At 38.3% G+C, this 20,113-nt stretch overlaps 1 protein-coding gene across 3 annotated transcripts in view; it reads left to right on the top strand.

The window, feature by feature from the left end:
* Positions 1 to 20,113, top strand: part of LOC123551432 (28S ribosomal protein S31, mitochondrial-like) — a 201,410-nt gene that overhangs the window by 47,495 nt on the left and 133,802 nt on the right. For all 3 annotated transcript variants that reach the window (XM_045340370.2, XM_045340369.2, XM_053540916.1), the window contains exon 4: positions 3,378 to 3,551. In XM_045340370.2, the coding sequence (XP_045196305.2) occupies positions 3,378 to 3,551 (174 nt within the window). The remainder of the gene's footprint in view (positions 1 to 3,377; positions 3,552 to 20,113) is intronic.

Below are 20,113 nucleotides of genomic sequence, written 5' to 3'. Positions count from 1 at the left end.
CGGGCGGGCGGGCGGCGTCCACAGACCTTGTCCGGAGCATATCTTCTACATGCATGAAGGGATTTTGATGAAACTTGGCACAGTTGTTCACCATCATGAGACGGAGTGTCATGCGCAAGAACCAGGTCCTTTGGTCTAAGGTCAAGGTCACACTTAGAGGTCAAAGGTCAAATTTAAGAATGACTTTGTCCGGAGCATATCTTCTTCATGCATAGAGGGATTTTGATGAAAGTTGGCACAATTGTTCATCATCATGAGAAGGAGTGTCATGCGCAAGAACCAGGTCCCTAGGTCTAAGGTCAAGGTCACACTTAGAGGTCAAAGGATACAAGAATGAAAACTTTGTCCGGAGCATTTCTTCTTCATGCATGGAGGGATTTTGATATAACTTGGCACAAATGTTCACCACCATGAGGCGGAGTGTCATGCGCAAGAACCAGGTCTCTAGGTCTAAGGTCAAGGTCACACTTAGAGGTCAAAGGATACAAGAATGAAAACCTTGTCCGGAGCATGTCTTCTTCATGCATAGAGGGATTTTGATATAACTTGGCACAAATGTTTACCACCATGAGACGTAGTGTCATGCGCAAGAACCAGGTCCCTAGGTCTAAGGTCAAGGTCACACTTAGAGGCCAAAGGTCAGATACAAGAATGACTTTGTCCGAAGCATTTCTTCTTCATGCATGGAGGGATTTTGATGTAACTTGACACAATTACACACCATCATGAGACGAAGTGTCATGCGCAGTTCCCTTCTTTCGAATTACTTCCCTTTGTTGTTACTATAAATAGCTTATATTGTAACTTTTTCATTACTAGTCATAGGGAAAAATCGAGACCACTTTTCTGTAGTACAATATGCATGCTACATCCAGTTTTGAGGTGTATTTTGACCAGTCTCTACCTGGTAAAGATTTTTGCGAGGACTTACAATTTTTTTTGATTTTTTTTTTTTTTTTTTTTTTTTTTTTTTTTTAAGATTAACTTCCTATAGTTGTTACTATAAATAACTTATATTGTAACTTTTTTATAATTGACCGTAGGGAAAAACCAAGACCACTTTTCTGTGGTACAACATAGATGTTACTTTCCAATTTTAGGTGTATTTTAAGGTATCTCTACCTGGTAAGGAGTTTTTTTTGTGGACTTAGAAAAACAAAACACTTAGTTATTACTAAACAACCACAAAGTTAAAATTCCATTTGCAAATACAGGTGCTAGAGTAAAGAAATTTGCTGTGACGGGCGTATATTGTGACATTCTTGCACTCTTGTTCCCTGTATATTTGGAACTTTAAAAATGTTCTTGCCAGAAACAGCAGGCCAAATTTTATAACAATTTTACAGAAATGTTTCTTGGATATTTGGTGTGTGATATTAGGGTTTGACTGTCTACCATAATTTTTTCAATTATTGCCCTAGGTTTAAAAATGGACATGCCCATATGTGTGACATGTATATAATATAGGATAATATAAAAGACACTATGAATATCTTTTTTTATGAATCTGTAATAGCTAGAGCCTAGAGCCTTGATATTTATATAAATGCCTAAAACCTAACTATGTGCCTTTTACATATTGAAAATACCCTCTTGTTTATACAGAACCTGTTTGCATGACACAAAGTTTAAAAAACCTGGTTTTCGTGGATTTTCCACATTCCTTGTTCAATTTATTATGCCCCCCTTTCAAGAAGGAGGGGTATAATTATTGTTTTGCAGATGTCGGTCGGTATGTAGACCAATCGGTTTCCGGATGATAACTCAAGAACACTTGAGTCTAGGATCATGCAAGTTGATAGCGAGATTGGTCATAACCAGTAGATGATTTGGTTTTGAGATCAGTAAGTCAAAGGTCAAGGTCACAGTGACCCAGAACAGTTAAATGGTTTCCGGATGATAACTCAAGAACGCTTGGGCCTGGGATCATGAAAATCGACAGAAAGGTTGGTAATGACCAGCAGATGACCCCTATTGATTTTGAGATCAATAGGTCAAAGGTCAAGGTCGCAATGACACGGAACACTTAAACGGTTTCCGGATGATAACTCAAGAATGCTTTGGCCTAGGATCATTTAAGTTGACAGGAAGGTTGATCATGACCAGCAGATGACCCCTGTTGATTTTGAGGTCAGTAGATCAATGGTCAAGGTCACAGTGACCCGGAACAGTGAAACGGTTTACGGATGATAACTCAAGAACACTTGGGCCTAGGATCATGAAATTTGATATGGAGGTTGGTCATAACCATCAGATGACCCTTATTGATTTTTGAGGTCAGTAGGCCAAAATTCAAGGTCACAGGAACAGCTAAACCATTTCCTGATGATAACTTTAGAACTCTTGGGCCTAGGATCACGAAACTTAATAGGGAGGTTGATCATGACCAGCAGATGACCTCTGTGTTTTTTAAGGTCAATAGGTCAAAGGTCAAGGTCACATTCACCCAGAACAATAGAACAGTGACCAAATAATTTCTGTTCCTTGTGCAATTACTGAATGCATCAAAGGGGGTATTTCGTGTTCTACGAGTTCTTGTTTTGATTTGTCTTAAAGCATGGCCGCCAGTGGGAGTTGTCACTATTCCTCTATATGTATACACTAGAAACTTTAAAAATGTTCTTGTCAGAAACAGCATGCCCAATTTTAAAACAATTTTACAGAAATGTTTCTTGGATATTTAGCATATGATATCAGGGTTTTGACTGTCTACCGTAATTGTTCAAATTATTGCACTAGGTTCAAAAATGGATGCGCCTATGTGTGTGACATGTATATAATATAGGCTAATATATAAAAAACTTTGACTATCTCCTTTTCTCCATAATAGCTAGAGTCTTCATATTTATGTAAACCTAACTCTGTACTTGTTATACGCCCGAAGGGACATATTATGTTATACCCCCGGTGTCCGTCCATCTGTTAGCAATTTCGTGTCCGCTCTGTAACTCTTGAACCCCTTGGATGTCTTGCTTCAAGGTCAAAGTCGCATTTAGGGGCCAAAGGTCATATCAGTTTGTTTCCTGTCCGCTCTGTACCTCTTGAACTGCTTGAAGGATTTCAAAGAAACTTGGCACAGATGTTCACCACACCGAGACGACGTGGAGAGCACATGTTTCAGATGACTCGCTTCAAGGTCAAGGTCACACTTCTTTCTTCCCTTTGTTGTTCCTGTCCTTTGGGCTTCAATAGTCAAGTTCTTTAAATTTTGCTCCCATCCTCTGATATAACCCTCCGGGCATACATATTGCCCCACTTGGCAGAACTCTTAAGCTTGTACCATTATGTTATGTAAACATTTGAGCCATTTACACAGGTGAGCGCTTTAGGGTCAGTGACCCTCTTGTTTCATCACTGATAACTCCTTTATATTACAGCATTGATTCTAAGCTGGTATCAGAGGCTGTGAAATTGTCGAAAGAACTACCAGGAGACCAGGAGAGATCAGAATCAGCTCTCATTGGTCAGTTGTTGTCTCAGTTTGAGACCACAGCCAAGCAAAGAAAAGGAGCAGTGCCTACAGAAATGCCATCAAAGGCAAAAGGACTGAGGTAAACATACTGAACTGATAAAATAACTAAGATATGAAAGCTTGATTCTATCAAAAACTTCTGAAGGCTTTTTTTTCACAAGTAGATACGAAGAGGCAGAAAAATATCTGTATTGTGCGGCAGTATAGGTGCATAGTCGGCATCTATTGTCTGTTTTCCTGCATCATCATTATTATCCCCCGACGAAAGTCGGAGGGATATAGTTTTGGCGTTGTCCGTCCATCCATCCGTCTTTCCGTCCATCCGTCCATCCGTCCATCTGTCCGTCTGGAGCCATATCTAGGAAATGGTTGGGAATATTTATTTAAAACTTCATATACATGTTCTCCACTATGAGTTCTTGCTGCCCGTCAAGTTTCAGTCAGATTGCCCAAGTAACACCAGAGTTATGGCCCTTAGAAGTTTCTAGTGTTAACTATGTAGGTAACTATAAAGGACACGAAATTGCTAATGGATGGACGGACACCGGGGGTATAACATAATATGTCCCTTGGGGCGTATAGGTGGGCCGGTGGTCTAGTGGTAACACGCTTGACTGTCAATCCAGAGGTCCGGGGTTCGAATCCCGGTCCAGGCACTGGAAATTTCTGAGATGCTCTTGAGTGTCTCCCACCTAACTAGAGGCCTGTACTGGTTCTTCCCAGGAAAGACGGCTTCGCATGTATCGGTGCTATACACCGGGCACGTTAAAGAACCAGACTGTCTCTTCGCAAAGAGCTAGGCTATGTTAGCCGGACACGTTTGTATCTAAAACGTTCTCTCTGTCTGTTCTGGGGGCTTTATCTCACTCTGTCCCTCTGGTCAGATCGCTCTGTGTCTGTACTAGTAGAGGATGAATTTCGCGCCCTGTGTGGCTGCGTTTGCTATATGTAAAGCGCCTTTGAACGTGTTTATCATGAAAAGGGCGCTATATAAATCTGGTATAATTAATTAATTAATTAAATATGGCAATTTCTGCATCATAACTTTTGATATATTTGACCTAGAACTATGAAACTTAAACAGAATTGAGATCACCATAATGTAGTTGTGTACACACAATTTCGTTCGGATTTATTGTAAATTAAGAGTTATTGCCCTTTAATTGTATAAAAATCCACATATTTGTACATAAGGGCTGTTCCAGGAAAAAAGGCCTTGGTGGGGGGGGGGGGGGGGGGGTAGGAACGAGCTCCAATTTTTAGGGGACCACCTATAGAATTATGTCTCCCCAAGGAGACATATTGTTTTTGCCCTGTCCGTCCGTCCTTCCGTTCGTCCGTCCGTACGTCACACTTCATTTCCGAGCAATAACTGGAGAACCATTTGATCTAGAACCTTCAAACTTCATAGGGTTGTAGGGCTGCTGGAGTAGACGACCCCTATTGTTTATGGGGTCACTCCGTCAAAGGTCAAGGTCACAGGGGCCTGAACATTGAAAACCATTTCCAATCAATAACTAGAGAACCACTTGACCCAGAATGTTGAAACTTCATAGGATGATTGGTCATGAAGAGTAGATGACCCCTATTGATCTTGGGGTCACTCCGTCAAAGGTCAAGGTCACAGGGGCCTGAACATTGAAAACCATTTCCGATCAATAACTAGAGAACCACTTGACCCAGATTGTTGAAACTTCATAGGATGATTGATCATGAAGAGTAGATGACCCCTATTGATTTTGGGGTCACTCCGTCAAAGGTCAAGGTCACAGGGGCCTGAACATGGAAAACCATTTCCGATCAATAACTAGAGAACCACTTGACCCAGAATGTTGAAACTTCATAGGATGATTGATCATGAAGAGAAGATGACCCCTATTGATTTTGGGGTCACTCCATCAAAGGTCAAGGTCACAGGGGCCTGAACATTGAAAACCATTTCCAATCAATAACTAGAGAACCACTTGACCCAGAATGTTGAAACTTCATAGGATGATTGGTCATGAAAAGTAGATGACCCCTATTGATCTTGGGGTCACTCCGTCACAGGTCAAGGTCACAGGGGCCTGAACATTGAAAACCATTTCCGATCAATAACTAGAGAACCACTTGACCCAGAATGTTGAAATTTCATAGGATGATTGGTCATGAAGAGTAGATGACCCCTATTGATTTTGGGGTCACTCCGTCAAAGGTCAAGGTCACAGGGGCCTGAACATTGAAAACCATTTCCAATCAATTACTAGAGAACCACTTGACCCAGAATGTTGAAACTTCATAGGATGATTGGTCATGAAGAGTAAATGACCCCTATTGATTTTGGGGTCACTCCGTCAAAGGTCAAGGTCACAGGGGCCTGAACATTGAAAACAATTTCCGATCAATAACTTGAGAACTACTTGACCCAGAATGTTGAAACTTCATAGGATGATTGGTCATGAGTAAATGACCCCTATTGTTTTTGGGGTCACTCTGTTAAAGGTCAAGGTCACAGGGGCCTGAACATTGATAACCAGTTCCGATCAATAACTTGAGAACCACTTGACCCAGAATGTTGAAACTTCATAGGATGATTGAACATGCAGAGTAGATGACCCCTATTGATTTTGGGGTCAGTCTATTAAAGGTCAAGGTCACAGTGGCCTGTTCATGTAAAATCATTTTTTGGAAATAACTTGAGAACCACTTGACCAACAATGTTGAAACTTAATAGGATGATTGGACATGCAGAGTAGATGACCCCTATTTATTTTGAGGTCACTTGATCAAAGGTCAAGGTCACAGGAGCCTGAACAGTGACTTGAGAACCACTAGGCCAAGAGTGTTGAAATTTAGCGGGATGACTGGACATGCCAAGTAGATGATCCCTATTGCAGCCAACCATCAGTGTCTCTTTGACTTTCGCTCCTGACCCCTATTGACTTCTTGCCTGTAGGACTTTGCATTGGGGGAGACATGCGCTTTTTTACAAAAGCATTTTCTAGTTTTAATTGTTTTTGGGGGACCACCAACAGAATTTTTATTGCTTTGATACCCCCTACCCACAGAATTTTAATTATTGGATCTGTGTGAATTTTGCAGTCAATACTTCATTCACTTGTTTTTTTTTCTTTTTCTAGGTCAATACAATATCTGCATTAGTTTTGGAGATAGTAACTTGCATGTAAAAACTTTAACCAGGATTTTCTAAGTCCAAAAGGGGGCATAATTTGCTCAAAATACATGTCAGAGTTATAGGACTAGACCCAGTGAGGTTGGTAATTGACCTAGAAAAAGAAAAAAACAAGTGAATGAAGAATTTTAATTCTGTGGTTGTGTTACAGTGTAGTAATTATTGTAATTCTTTTGCTTTTCTGAATCCACAAAAAAACTCCTTACCAGGCAGAGATACCTTAAAATACACCTAAAATTTGAAAGTAACATCTATGTTGTACCACAGAAAAGTGGTCTTGGTTTTTCCCAATGGTCAGTTATAAAAAAGTTACAATATAAGTTATTTATAGTAACAACTAAGGGAAGTTAATCTTAAAAAAAAAAAAAAAGTCCACACAAAAATCCTTACCTGAGGTAGAGAAAGGTCAAAATACACCTAAAAATTGGATGTAACATGAAAGTTTGAATACCACCCCAAATATTTTGAAAGTCCATTGAGATATTGCTTTCATATTTTGTATACTTGTTTAACATCATGACCCCAGTCTGTAAAAATGAGGAGGCAACTCTATCAAGCATTTTGACTGAATTATGGCCCCTTTTCGACTTAGAATATGCTTATTGTAATGTTAAAGTTCTACTGATAGCTTATATTATACTATCAAGCACTGAGATTATATTATAGTCGAGTGCGCTGTCCACTGACAGCTCTTGTTTATTCTATCTTCCTAAATTTTGGTCAGAATGTTTGTTATCATGAAGTCTTGGAGAAGTTCATATCTGGGTCATGTGGGGTAAAAAACTAGGTCACTAGGTCAAATCAAAGTAAATGCTTGTTTACACTCAAGATGCCACATTTTTTGGTCCAATCTTACTGAAAATTGGCCAGAATATTTGTTTCCATGTAATCACTAGGTAAAACATGTTTACACTGTTATGGCATGTTACACAGGTGAGCGACCGAGGGCCATCTTGGCCCTCTTGTTCTTTTTCAGGTCAGCAATGGCAGAGATATACCCAGGCCCATTTTGTGATTGTGAAGCACACAGTATCACAAAGTCAGACTTAGAATAATAAGGGCATATCAAGAAAACAATCAAACCATTTAGAAACGGCATTTTAATTGAAATCAACCATTTTGTCAAGACACTGGGGTTCAGTTCAAATGATTTCTTTAATGTCTTTGTGCATTAAAATCGTTGTCAGTAAAAACTGACAACAGTTATTGGTACCCTGGCTGTGCTGAAAATTATGGATGATTCTACAGGGGTTGTCAAGTTCATGACTCACTGTAACAGTTGTAAGCTGGCCACTGAGAGAAGATATGCAAGTTGTAAACATTCAGTTCGTGATTGGCCAGAAATTGGTGCCAGACTGTATAAATGCGGCATCTAAAATGCGGGTAGATGATGATTTGTCAGTGAACATAAGCACTTAAATACAGTATACAGCCAGTTCAGCAGTGACTTTTTCTGTTAGCGGTTAACCAGACTAGAAGTTGAATTCAAAACTGACATTTTTCATTTCACTGACATTCTTATAAATATGTATCATAGTTTTTATGAGCAACTTGAAATGAAGAAATGCAGGTGGAAATAATTATTAATCAAAAGTAAAACTATTTAACTGGTAGACAATTTTAGCAAGTCGTAGCAATCTTAGATAGTGAAAAAATATTTGACAGAAAGATACGAAATCAATATTATTTGAAAATATTATATTTTATTTATAAACATGTTTATATATGATAAATGTATAGATCTACACTTGTTCTGTAGTAATATTTAAATGAATCTGTTATAATGATTGTGAAAATGTATGTGTATCTGACAACTGTAATTATTTAAAAAAAAATGTAAAAACTGGAAAAATAAATCGCATCAACCTGACTAACTTATTCATGATTTAGATCAGCTTGGTGTTTTAAATAGTTCATTATCATGTCCATAAAGAGCATAGACGATCTGACACTATTCCAAATTTCATGAAGGTATCTCAATTAATAAAAAAGTTATGGCAATATTACTTCAGCGAGTTGATTGAAAAATAATTCTCGGTTCCGTCAACTTGACGCGTTTCAATAGTAATTATATAGCAAAAAATTTCAAGATTTCGGTCAATTTAACCAAACTTTAAAATGTCATAACTTTTTTATTTTTTGAGATATTGAAAAAAGGAAAACAGTTCTAGAAAGCTTTAAAAGAGGTCTTTAAAACTGTTTAAAGAAGTTTGAAACATGTGGCTCATATTGCTCAGGTGAGCGATTCAGGGTCATCTTGACCCTCTTGTTAATTTTATGTGAGTTTTTACATTTCATCATTAACATTTTAAGGTTGTTAAGGAGGTAGGTTACCTTGTTACCAGGGTAAATTCAAATTAGTTGAACCGCAGCATTTTTGTATCCCCCTACAACAAAGTTGTAGGGGGGGGGGGGTATACTGGTTTCAGGTTGTCTGTCTGTCTGTCTGTCCATAGACACAATCCTGTGCGCTCCATCTCTCCTCATCCCCTTGACACAATTTAATGAAACTTCACACAAGTGATCAGTAACAACAGTAGTTGTGCATGGGGCATGTTAGGTTCTTTCAGAAAAAAAAATTGCAGAGTTACGGGACTTTGTTTTTTGTTACTGTACTATATACATAGACACAATCTTGTGCGCTCCATCTCTTCTCATCCCCTTGACACAATTTAATGAAACTTCACACAAGTGATCAGTAACAACAGTAGTTGTGCATGGGCATGTTAGGTTCTTTCAACAGTAAAAATTGCAGAGTTATGGGACTTTGTTTCTTGTTAACATACTATGTACATACAGCCTGCATATGCAATCTTGTGCGCGCCTAATCTTCCGAACCCTTGCACATAATTTAATGAAACTTCACACAAGTGATCAGTACTAACCCTAGTTGTGCATGGTGCATGTTACATTCTTTTAGATAAATATTCTGCATAGTTATGGGACTTTGTTTTTTGTTACTATACTGTATACACACAGGGGGCCTCCGTGGCCGAGTGGTTAAGGTCGCTGACTTCAGATCACTTGCCCCTCACCGATGTGGGTTCGAGCCTCACTCGGGGCGTTGAATTCTTCATGTGAGGAAGCTATCCAGCTGGCTTACGGAAGGTCGGTGGTTCTACCCAGGTACCCGCTCGTGATGAAATAATGCACGGAGGGGCACCTGGGGTCTTCCTCCACCATCAAAGCTGGAAAGTCGCCATATGACCTATAATTGTGTCGGTGCGACGTTAAACCCAACAAAATAAAGTATACACACAGTCTGTATACATACAGTCCACATAATTATGCAATCTTGTGTGTGTCAAATTGCAATGTACTGTGTCAGTGCATGAGGTGGGTACATTCATCACCTTTAGTGATAGCTCTAGTTTTTTTAGCTCACCTGTCACATAGTGACAAGGTGAGCTTTTGTGATCACGCAGCGTCTGTCGTCCGTGCGTACGTCCGTCCGTCCGTCCGTAAACTTTTGCTTGTGAGGTCTAGACTCTAGAGGTCACATTTTTTGTGGGATCTTTATGAAATATGGTCAGAATGTTCATCTTGATGATATCTAGGTCAAGTTCGAAACTGGGTCACGTGCCTTTAAAAACTAGGTCAGCAGGTCTAAAAATAGAGAAACTTTGTGACCTCTTTAGAGGCCATATATTTCACAAGATCTTCATGAAAGTTGGTCAGAATGTTCACCTTGATGATATCTAGGTCAGGTTTGAAACTGGGTCACGTGCCTTCAAAAACTAGGTCAGTAGGTCTAAAAATAGAAAAAACCTTGTGACCTCTCTAGAGGCCATATATGCCACAAGATCTTCATGAAAATAGGTCAGAACGTTCACCTTGATGATATCTAGGTCAAGTTTGAAACTGGGTCACGTGCCGTCAAAAACTAGGTCAGTAGGTCTAAAAAAAGAAAAACCTTGTGACCTCTCTAGAGGTCATATATTTCATGAGATCTTCATGAAAATTAGTCAGAATGTTCACCTTGATGATATCTAAGTCAGGTTCGAAAGTGGGTCATGTGCCGCCAAAAACTAGGTCAGTAGGTCAAATAATAGAAAAACCTTGTGACCTCTCTAGAGGCTATACTTTTCATGGGATCTGTATGAAATTTGGTTTGAATGTTCATCTTGATTATATCTAGGTCAAGTTCGAAAATGGGTCATGTGCCATCAAAAACTAGGTCAGTAGGTCAAATAATAGAAAAACCTTGTGACCTCTCTAAAGGCCATATTTTTCACGGGATCTGTATGAAAATTGGTCTGAATGTTCATCTTGATGATATCTAGGTCAAGTTCGAAACAGGGTCATGTGCGGTCAAAAACTAGGTCAGTAGGTCTAAAAATAGAAAAACTTTGTGACCTCTCTAGAGGCCATACTTGTGAATGGATCTCCATAATAATTGGTCAGAATGTTCATCTTGATGGTATCTAGGTCAAGTTCGAAACTGGGTTAAGTGCCTTCAAAAAGTAGGTCAGTAGGTCAAATAATGAAAAAACGTTGTGACCTCTCTAGAGGCCATACTTTTCATGGGATCTGTTTGAAAATTGGTCTGAATGTTCATCTTGATGATATCTAAGTCAAGTTTGAAACTGGGTCAACTGTGGTCAAAAACTAGGTATGTCTTAAAATTATTAAAATCTTTTGACCTCTCTAGAGGCCATATTTTTCAATGGATCTTCATGAAAATTGATCTGAATGTTCACCTTGATGATGTCTAGGTCAGTTTCGAAACTGGGTCACGTGCGGTCAAAAACTAGGCCAGTAGGTATAAAAATAGAAAAACCTTGTGACCTCTCTAGAGGCCATATTTTTCATGAGATCTTCATGAAAATTAGTGAGAATGTTCACCTTGATGATATCTAGGTCAAGTTGAAAACAGGGTCACATACCTTTGAAAACTAGGTCAATAGGTCAAATAATAGAAAAACCTTGTGACCTCTCTAGAGACCATATTTTTCAATGGATCTTCATGAAATTTGATCAGAATTTTTATCTTGATAATATCTAGGTCAAATTCAAAATTGGGTCACATGAGCTCAAAAACTAGGTCACTATGTCAAATAATAGAAAAAAACGACGTTATACTCAAAACTGGGTCATGTGGGAAGAGGTGAGCGATTCAGGACCATCATGGTCCTCTTGTTTGTATTTGTGTAATTTAATGTTTTTACTGCTACAATCTCAATTCTGTTTATCTCTGTCCCTTCAAGTACAGTTTTTAGCTCACCTGTCACGTAGTGACAGGGTGAGCTTTTGTGATCACCCTTCGTCCGTCGTCCGTCCGTCTGTCCACAATTCCTTGTGAACACTGTAGAGACCACATTTTGCAAGCAATTTTGATCAAACTTGTACAAAACTTGTATTGGCATGATATCTCATTTCCTTCCAAAAACTGGCCAGATTCCATCTTGGGTTCTAGAGTTATTGCCTCTTAAAGGGCCAGAATTTACTATTTTTGTGCGTCAATAATTTCTTGTCTGCACGATATTGGTTTCATTTATGATTTTATTTTAACCAAACTTGCACACAACTTGTATCACCATAAGTGCTTGGTTCCTTTCTTGAACTGGCCAGATCCCATTATGGGTTCCAGAGTTATGGCCCCTGAAAGGGCAAAACTTAGCTATTTTTACCTTGTCTGCACAATAGCAGCTTCATTTATGCTTTTATTAGCTCACCTGTCATATAGTGACAAGGTGGGCTTTTGTGATCACCCTTCGTCCGTTGTCCGTCGTCTGTGCATCCGTCCGTCAACAATTTCTTGTCTGCACGATAGTGGTTTCATTTATGATTTTATTTTAACCAAACTTGCACACAACTTGTATCACCATAAGATCTTGGTTCCTTTCTTGAACTGGCCAGATCCCATAATGGGTTCCAGAGTTATGGTCCCTGAAAGGGCCAAAATTAGCTATTTTGACCTTGTCTGCACAATAGCAGCTTTATTTATGATTTGATTTTTACCAAACTTGCACACAACTTGTATCACTGTAAGATCTTGGTTCCTGTCTTGATCTGGCCAGATTCCATTATGGGTTTCAGAGTTATGGTTCTTGAAAGGGCCAAAATTTGCTATTTTGACCTTGTCTGCACAATAGCAGCTTCATTTATGATTTTATTTTAACCAAACTTGCACACAACTTGTATCACCACAAGATCTCAGTCCTTTCTTGAACCGGCCAGATTCCTTTATGGGTTCCAGAGTTATGGCCCCTGATAGGGCCAGAATTAGCTTTTTTGACCTTGTCTGCACAATAGCAGCTTCATTTATGATTTGAATTTAATCAAACTTGCACAAAACTTGTGTCATCATAAGATCTTGGTTCCTTTCTTGAACTGGCTAGATTCCATTATGGGCTCCAGAGTTATGACTCCTTAAAAGTCCAAAATTTGCTATTTTGGCTTTTGCAGCTGTATAGAGACTTCATTTATGGTTTGATTTGATACAAACTTCCAAAATATTTTCAACAACAATAAATCTTGGATTCCATGATGAATCTGTCAGATCCAATCATAGCTTCCAGAGTTTTTTTTATCTGATTACCTCCCCTGATTGTAATCAAAATGGATTTATATCAGTAAGTACTTATAGGACTTATTTGAAATTTCATTATTGTCATTAGTTGGACTGAGACAATCAGGGTAGATGATTGTGGACTGATTTTATCAATTACCTCCCTTTATTTCAAATCAATGGAATCTCCGTAACTAATGAAGATACTGATCTGAATTTCATTATTTCAAGAGATGGACTTGACAATCAGTAAGATAATATTGACTGATTATGACAAATTACTCCCTTTATTTTTATCTAAATGAATACCTTAGCGACTTCTAATGAGATGGTTTGAAACGTATTTATGTCTTCCATGGTTATGAAATAGTCATATTAGATACTTTTGATTGAAATTTATACGTATGAATACTTTACTAATATATTGTTGTTAGGCTTGTAACTTTATCTTCTAATGGCTATACCAGTGCTGATACCTCCCCTGATTTTAATAAAAATGGATTATTCGATAATTTTTATGAACTCATTTGAATTCATTATGCTTTAGTTGGGGGCCTCGTTGCGAGTGGTAGGCGTGATTCAATCACTTGCCCTCATCGATGTGGGTTCGAGCCTCACTCGGCGTGATTTCTCATGTGGGAAGCATCCAGTGCTACCGAAGGTCGTGGTTCTACCCTCCCGCTGATGTTGAATAATGCACGGAGGGGCACCTGGGTCTTCCTCCCCATTAAAGCTGGAAGTCGCCTTATGACTATCCTGTGTCGGTGCGACGTTAAATCCAACAAAACAAACAAACTTTAGTTGGACTTAGGCAATCAGGGTAGATAACTATGGACTGATTTTATTTCAAATTACCTCCCTTTGTTTCAAATTAGAATGGGTGTATCTCAGTAACCAATGAAGATACTGATTTGAAATGTCATTTGTGTCATCAGATGGACTCGGACATAACTTTTGACTGAATTTATGACAAATTACCTCCCTTTATTTTATGTAAAGGAATATATCTCAGCAGCATCTAATGAGATTGGTTTTAAATGTTATTTAAGTCTTCCAGGGTAAGGAATAGTCATGTTGGTACAAAAATGCAGCATTTGAGCCTAGGACCCTCAAACTTGGTATGGAAATTGGCCCTGACTAGGTCAAATGGGACTGTTACAAGAAAATGTTAATTAATGTGTATGCCTATGTGCTCTATGTCAAAACTTGATCATATCATTTTGAGCAATGGTACTCAGGTGAGCGATACAGGGCCGTCATGGCCCTCTTGTTTTAACCAAACTTGCACAATACATACGTCACCATAAGATCTCGGTTCCTTTCTTGAACCGGCCAGATCCCATAATGGGTTCCAGAGTTACGGCCCCTGAAAGGGCCAAAATTATCTATTTTGACCTTGTCTGCACAATAGCAGCTTCATTTATGATTTGATTTTTACCAAACTTGCACACAACTTGTATCACCACAAGATCTTGGTTCCTTTCTTGAACTGGCCAGATTCCATTTTGGGATCTAGAGTTCTGGCCCCTGATAGGGCCAGAATTAGCTATTTTGACCTTGTCTGCACAGTAGCAGCTTCATTTATGATTTGAATTTAATCAAGCTTGCACACAACTTGTCTCACCATAAGATCTCGGTTCCTTTCTTGAACCGGCCAGATCCCATAATGGGTTCCAGAGTTATGGCCCCTGAAAGGGCTAAACTTAGCTATTTGACCTTGTCTGCACATAGCGCTTCATTTATGATTTTATTACAAACTTGCACACAACTTGTATCACATAGATCTTTGTTTCATTGAACTGGCAATTCTTATGGATCCAGAGTTATGGCCTGTGGGCCGAATTAGCTATTTTGACCTTGTCTGCACAGTAGCAGCTTCATTTAACTTGAATTAATCAAACTTGCACAAACTTGTGTCACCATAAGATCTTGTTTCCTTCTTGAACCCGCCAGATCCCATAATGGGTTCCAGAGTTATGGCCCCTGAAAGGGCCAAAGTTAGCTATTTTGACCTTGTCTGCACAATAGCAGCTTCATTTACGATTTTAATTTTACCAAACTTGCACACAACTTGTATCACCATAAGGTCTTAGTTCCTTTCTTGAACTGGCCAGATCCCATTATGGGTTCCAGAGTTATGGCCCCTGAAAGGGCTAAAATTAGCTATTTTGACCTTGTCTGCACGATAGCAGCTTCATTTATGATTTTATTTTAACCAAACTTGCACAAAACTTGTGTCACCATAAGATTTTGGTTCCTTTCTTAAACCGGCCAGATCCCATAATGGGTTCCAGAGTTATGGTCCCTGAAAGGGCCAAAATTAGCTATTTTCACCTTGTCTGCACAATAGCAGCTTCATTTATGATTTGACACACAGCTTGTATCACCTTAAGATCGTGATTCTTTTTATATGCCTGAAGGACGTATTATGTTGTTGCCTCGGTGTTGTCTGTGGTTAGCATTTCCCTTCCGCTCTGTAACTCTTGAACCCTTGAAGGATTTCAAAGAACCGACACAGTGTTCACTCATTGAAACGACGTGCAGAGCAGTATCGGATGCTCACTTCTAAGTCAAGGTCACACTTAGGGGTCAAGTCATATGACTTGTTTTGTGTGTATATTGCTCTGCATTTGCGTTGATTGCAGTGCTCTTGTTTTTATTTGCAGATCCTTCTTTTGCTCACTTACAATATTTTTTTAATAACTTCCTTTATGTTACTATATAGCTTATTTGTAACTTTTTATTATTGGCCGTAGGGAAGAACCGAGACCACTTCTCATGTGGTACAACATGGATCCACCTATTACCTGATGTCTACCACGCCGAGGGATGCGGCTTGCCACAGAGGTAGGAAATCACATACGTGATGTGGTGTTTAGTCTTTTGAGCTGTATTGTTTCATTTCGACTTTTTCCATGAAAATATTCAGCCCGCCGCTTAGTCAGTAGGTAATGAGCGTTGGTTTGGATGCGGTCGCGAGTTCGATCCTCAGGGGGCGTATGTTTCGTGACTATTTGATAAACGAACATTGTGTCTGAAATCATGAGTCTCCACCTCTGATAATCATGTGTGGAAGTGGCAGTTACTTGCGGAGAACAGGTTGGTATGGTACAGAATCAGGAACACTGGTTAGGTTAATGCCGCGTTACTGACTGTAAATATGTTGAACAACGGCGTTTAACCAAAAAAACAAATAACAACATGAAAATATTCTGGTGCAAGCATACGTGTAAATGCCTTAACATATTAGATAATCAATCCTGGTCGCCAAGTTTGCAAAATAAAGAAGAATTCAGCTGTTTAAATTGGATGTTTATTAGAATTGATGTGAAAATTATATTCAACGGCCCAATTCGAAGTGTTTTCAAAATATTTTGATCGGATTTACCTCACATGTCATACGAACAATCATCTGGGGATAATCCTGGCAAGTTTCAAGTCTGTCCATACGTCTACACCGACGTTCTGACCCTCCAGAGGGACCCGGGTATAGTCATGCATGATAAACTTTACGGCAGAGGGCATTTTTAAACGATGCCCACCCCGCCGAGGAGTCAAAATATAGGATACCGTTTATGGCAGAGGGAAATTTGGTGTAAAAACGTCTATTTTGCCTGTTTGTTTCGCTTTTAAGACTTTGGAGGTCATGGAATCATTTGCAGTATGCTTTGATTATACTTATGTTTAATAATGGGCGATTTTCAATGGCGAACACCGCTGTAGCACAGTGTTAGTCAGTCTAGATTGTATTTCTATCTATGTCCGACATTGCATATTATCTGCTACATGTATAGATTGGATCTGCTGCTGTAAATGTTCATTTTGTAAATTCATTTTTGTTTCAATTTCTTTGATGATGAAATATACAGAAATAATGATATCTTAAGTTCTGGTACTTTCGTTCTTGCAGGATTCAGTGTTGAAGTTACGGTTAATATTAGATATTAAATTGTTTTGCATTTATTATATACAGCTTTCATTTAAATACACAATCAGATCATATAGCTTAACACAGTATTTAAGCATATGTATTTGAAATATATGAGAATTGTTTAAAAAAAAATGCTAAGACACTGATTTGCAACTTACGCTAGAGTGATTGACCATTTAGTTACAGAGAACTGGAAACAGGTGAAAATATTTGGAATGCTGGATATAGGACAAAAAACATATACTGACGTGATTCCAAATGAAAGTGAAATAGTCATTTCTAGCGACCAGCGTGTGGGCATTTATCGAAGTTACAGGCCAAAATATCAAAATTGAATAGGCCTACATCTTTAAAGTTGTCAAGAGAGATCGATCAAAATGAAATCTTCATTTCAGATAGTAACTCAGTAATAACAGGTGGTTTAGTTATTTCCATTTCATTTTGATAGATCTCTCTTGACATGACAATTAACTAAATGGTCAATCACTCCAGTGTTAACTTCAAAATCATTGTTACAGTAATAACACATGTATGCCTCCATCTTTGGTTCTGAAATTGAATACAAGATAAATTGTTTAGAACATTTCTGTAAACGATTAATGTATAACAGCTTTATTTAGAACCGATCACTTGACTTATGCCACTGACAACAAATATATTTAAATTTTCTAGCCTATCTGATCTTTTATGTAGAACTATGTTACTATCAGTAGCCTCTTAGTATGAAAGCTTGATAATGCAAAACAATTTGATATTAACCTATATTCAACACTGAATCCAGCAAGATCTTCAACACAAATACCAGGACTGCTGGCAGCAAATATCTGTATATTATGATAAAAAAAGAAACAAAAAATGATTTTACAAAATAGCAAAACAACTCTATACATGTACAGTATCAGATTGTATGCAATGTAGGAGATATATATAAATACAACCTAGACTGATTGCAAAATGATTTAACATTTAATATAAACCGTAAATTCAACACTGAATCCAGCAAGAACGCATGTACCGATACCATCAGGACTTACGATATCATTATTTCTGTATATTTTATGATAAATGAAATTGAAACAAAATTGAATTTACAAAACGAAGACTTATAGTAGCAAAACAATGTCGGAGATACATAGAAGTTCAATCTAGACTGATTAACACTGTGTTACAGCAGTGTTCACCATTGAAAATCGCCCATTATTAAACACAAGTAAAAACAATGCATACTGCAAATAATTCCCTGACCTCTCAAAAGCAAAACAAACAGTCAAAATAGACGTTTTTACACCAAATTTCCCTCTGCCATAAACGATATCCTATATTTTGACTCCTCGGCGGGATGGGCATCATTTAAAAATGCCCTCTGCGGTAAAGTTTATTATACGTGACTATACCCGGGTCCCTTTGGAGGGTCCAAACGTCGGTATAGATGTACGGACAGACTTGAAACTTGCCAGGATTTCCCCCAGATGATTGATCGTTTGACGTGTGAGGTAAATCCGATCAAATTATTTTGTAACCACTTCAAATTGGGCCGTTGAGTATGATTTTCGCATCAATTTTAATAAACTTCCAATTTAAACAGCTGAGTACTCCTTTATTTCGCAAAGTTGGCGACCAGGATTAATCATATAATAATTATGTTTAGGCATATACACGTATGCCTGCACCAGAATATCTTCATTGAAAGTCGAAATGAAAAGTTACAGCTCAAAAAACTAACACCACTACTCACCGTTATTGATTTCCTACCTCTGTGGCAGCTGCATCCCTCGGCGTGGTGGACATCAGGTAATAGGGTGTGTTGATGGTACCTCCAGTTTTTAGGTGTATTTTGACATATCTGTACCTTTTTTTTTTTTTTCTTTTTGGTTAAATTTCTTCCCTTTTTAGCTCATCTGATTTTTTGAAAAAAAATGATGAGTTATTGTCATCACTTGAGCGGTTGTCGGCGTCGGCGTCTGCGTCGGCGTCGGCGTGCGTCTGCTGGTTAAGTTTTATGTTTAGGTCAGCTTTTCTCCTAAACTATCAAAGCTATTGCTTTGAAACTTGGAATACTTGTTCACCATCATAAGCTGACCCTGTATAGCAAGAAACATAACTCCATCTTGCTGTTTGCAAGATTTATGGCCCCTTTTGTACTTAGAAAATATCAGATTTCTTGGTTAAGTTTTATGTTTAGGTCAACTTTTCTCCTAAACTATCAAAGCTATTGCTTTGAAACTTGGAATACTTGTTCACCATCATAAGCAGACCCTGTACATCAAGAAACATAACTCCATCTTGCTTTTTGCAAGATTTATTGCCCCTTTTGGACTTAGAAAATCAGTTTTCTTGGTTAAGTTTTATGTTTAGGTCAGCTTTTATCCTATACTATCAAAAGCTATTGCTTTAAAACTTGCAACACTTGTTCACCATCATAAGTTGACCCTGTATAGCAAGAAACATAACTCTGTCCTGCTTTTTGCAAGATTTATGGCCCCTTTTGGACTTAGAAAATATCAGATTTCTTGGTTAAGTTTTATGTTTAGGTCAACTTTTTCTCTTAAACTATCAAAGCTATTGCTTTGAAACTTGCAACACTTGTTCACCATCATAAGCTGACCCTGTACAGCAAGCAACATAACTCCATCCTGCTTTTGCAATAATTATTGCCCCTTTTGGACTTAGAAAATCATTTTCTTGGTTGAGTATTATGTTTAAGTCAACTTTTCTCATAAACTATCAAAGCTATTGCTTTAAAACTTGCAACAGTTTTTCACCATCATAAGTGGACACTGTACATCAAGAAACATAACTCTATCCTGCTTTTTGCAAGAATGATGGCCGTTTTAAGACTTAGAAAATCATGGGTAGGACAATATTTCTATTACACAAAAAAAGTCAGATGAGCGTCAGCACCCCCAAGGCGGTGCTCTTGTTTGTTCCTGTCCTTGAAGTAACTTTAAGAAAATTTCAGCTATATTTTCTCATAATTCTTTTGATTGATCTTGATTATAATTTTTTTACCTTCTTGTCCAATGATAA

The sequence above is a fragment of the Mercenaria mercenaria genome, chromosome 4 (assembly GCF_021730395.1).
Source record: "Mercenaria mercenaria strain notata chromosome 4, MADL_Memer_1, whole genome shotgun sequence".
In the NCBI taxonomy this organism is placed as follows: domain Eukaryota; kingdom Metazoa; phylum Mollusca; class Bivalvia; order Venerida; family Veneridae; genus Mercenaria; species Mercenaria mercenaria.
This window is presented reverse-complemented; position numbering and strand designations above follow the sequence as displayed.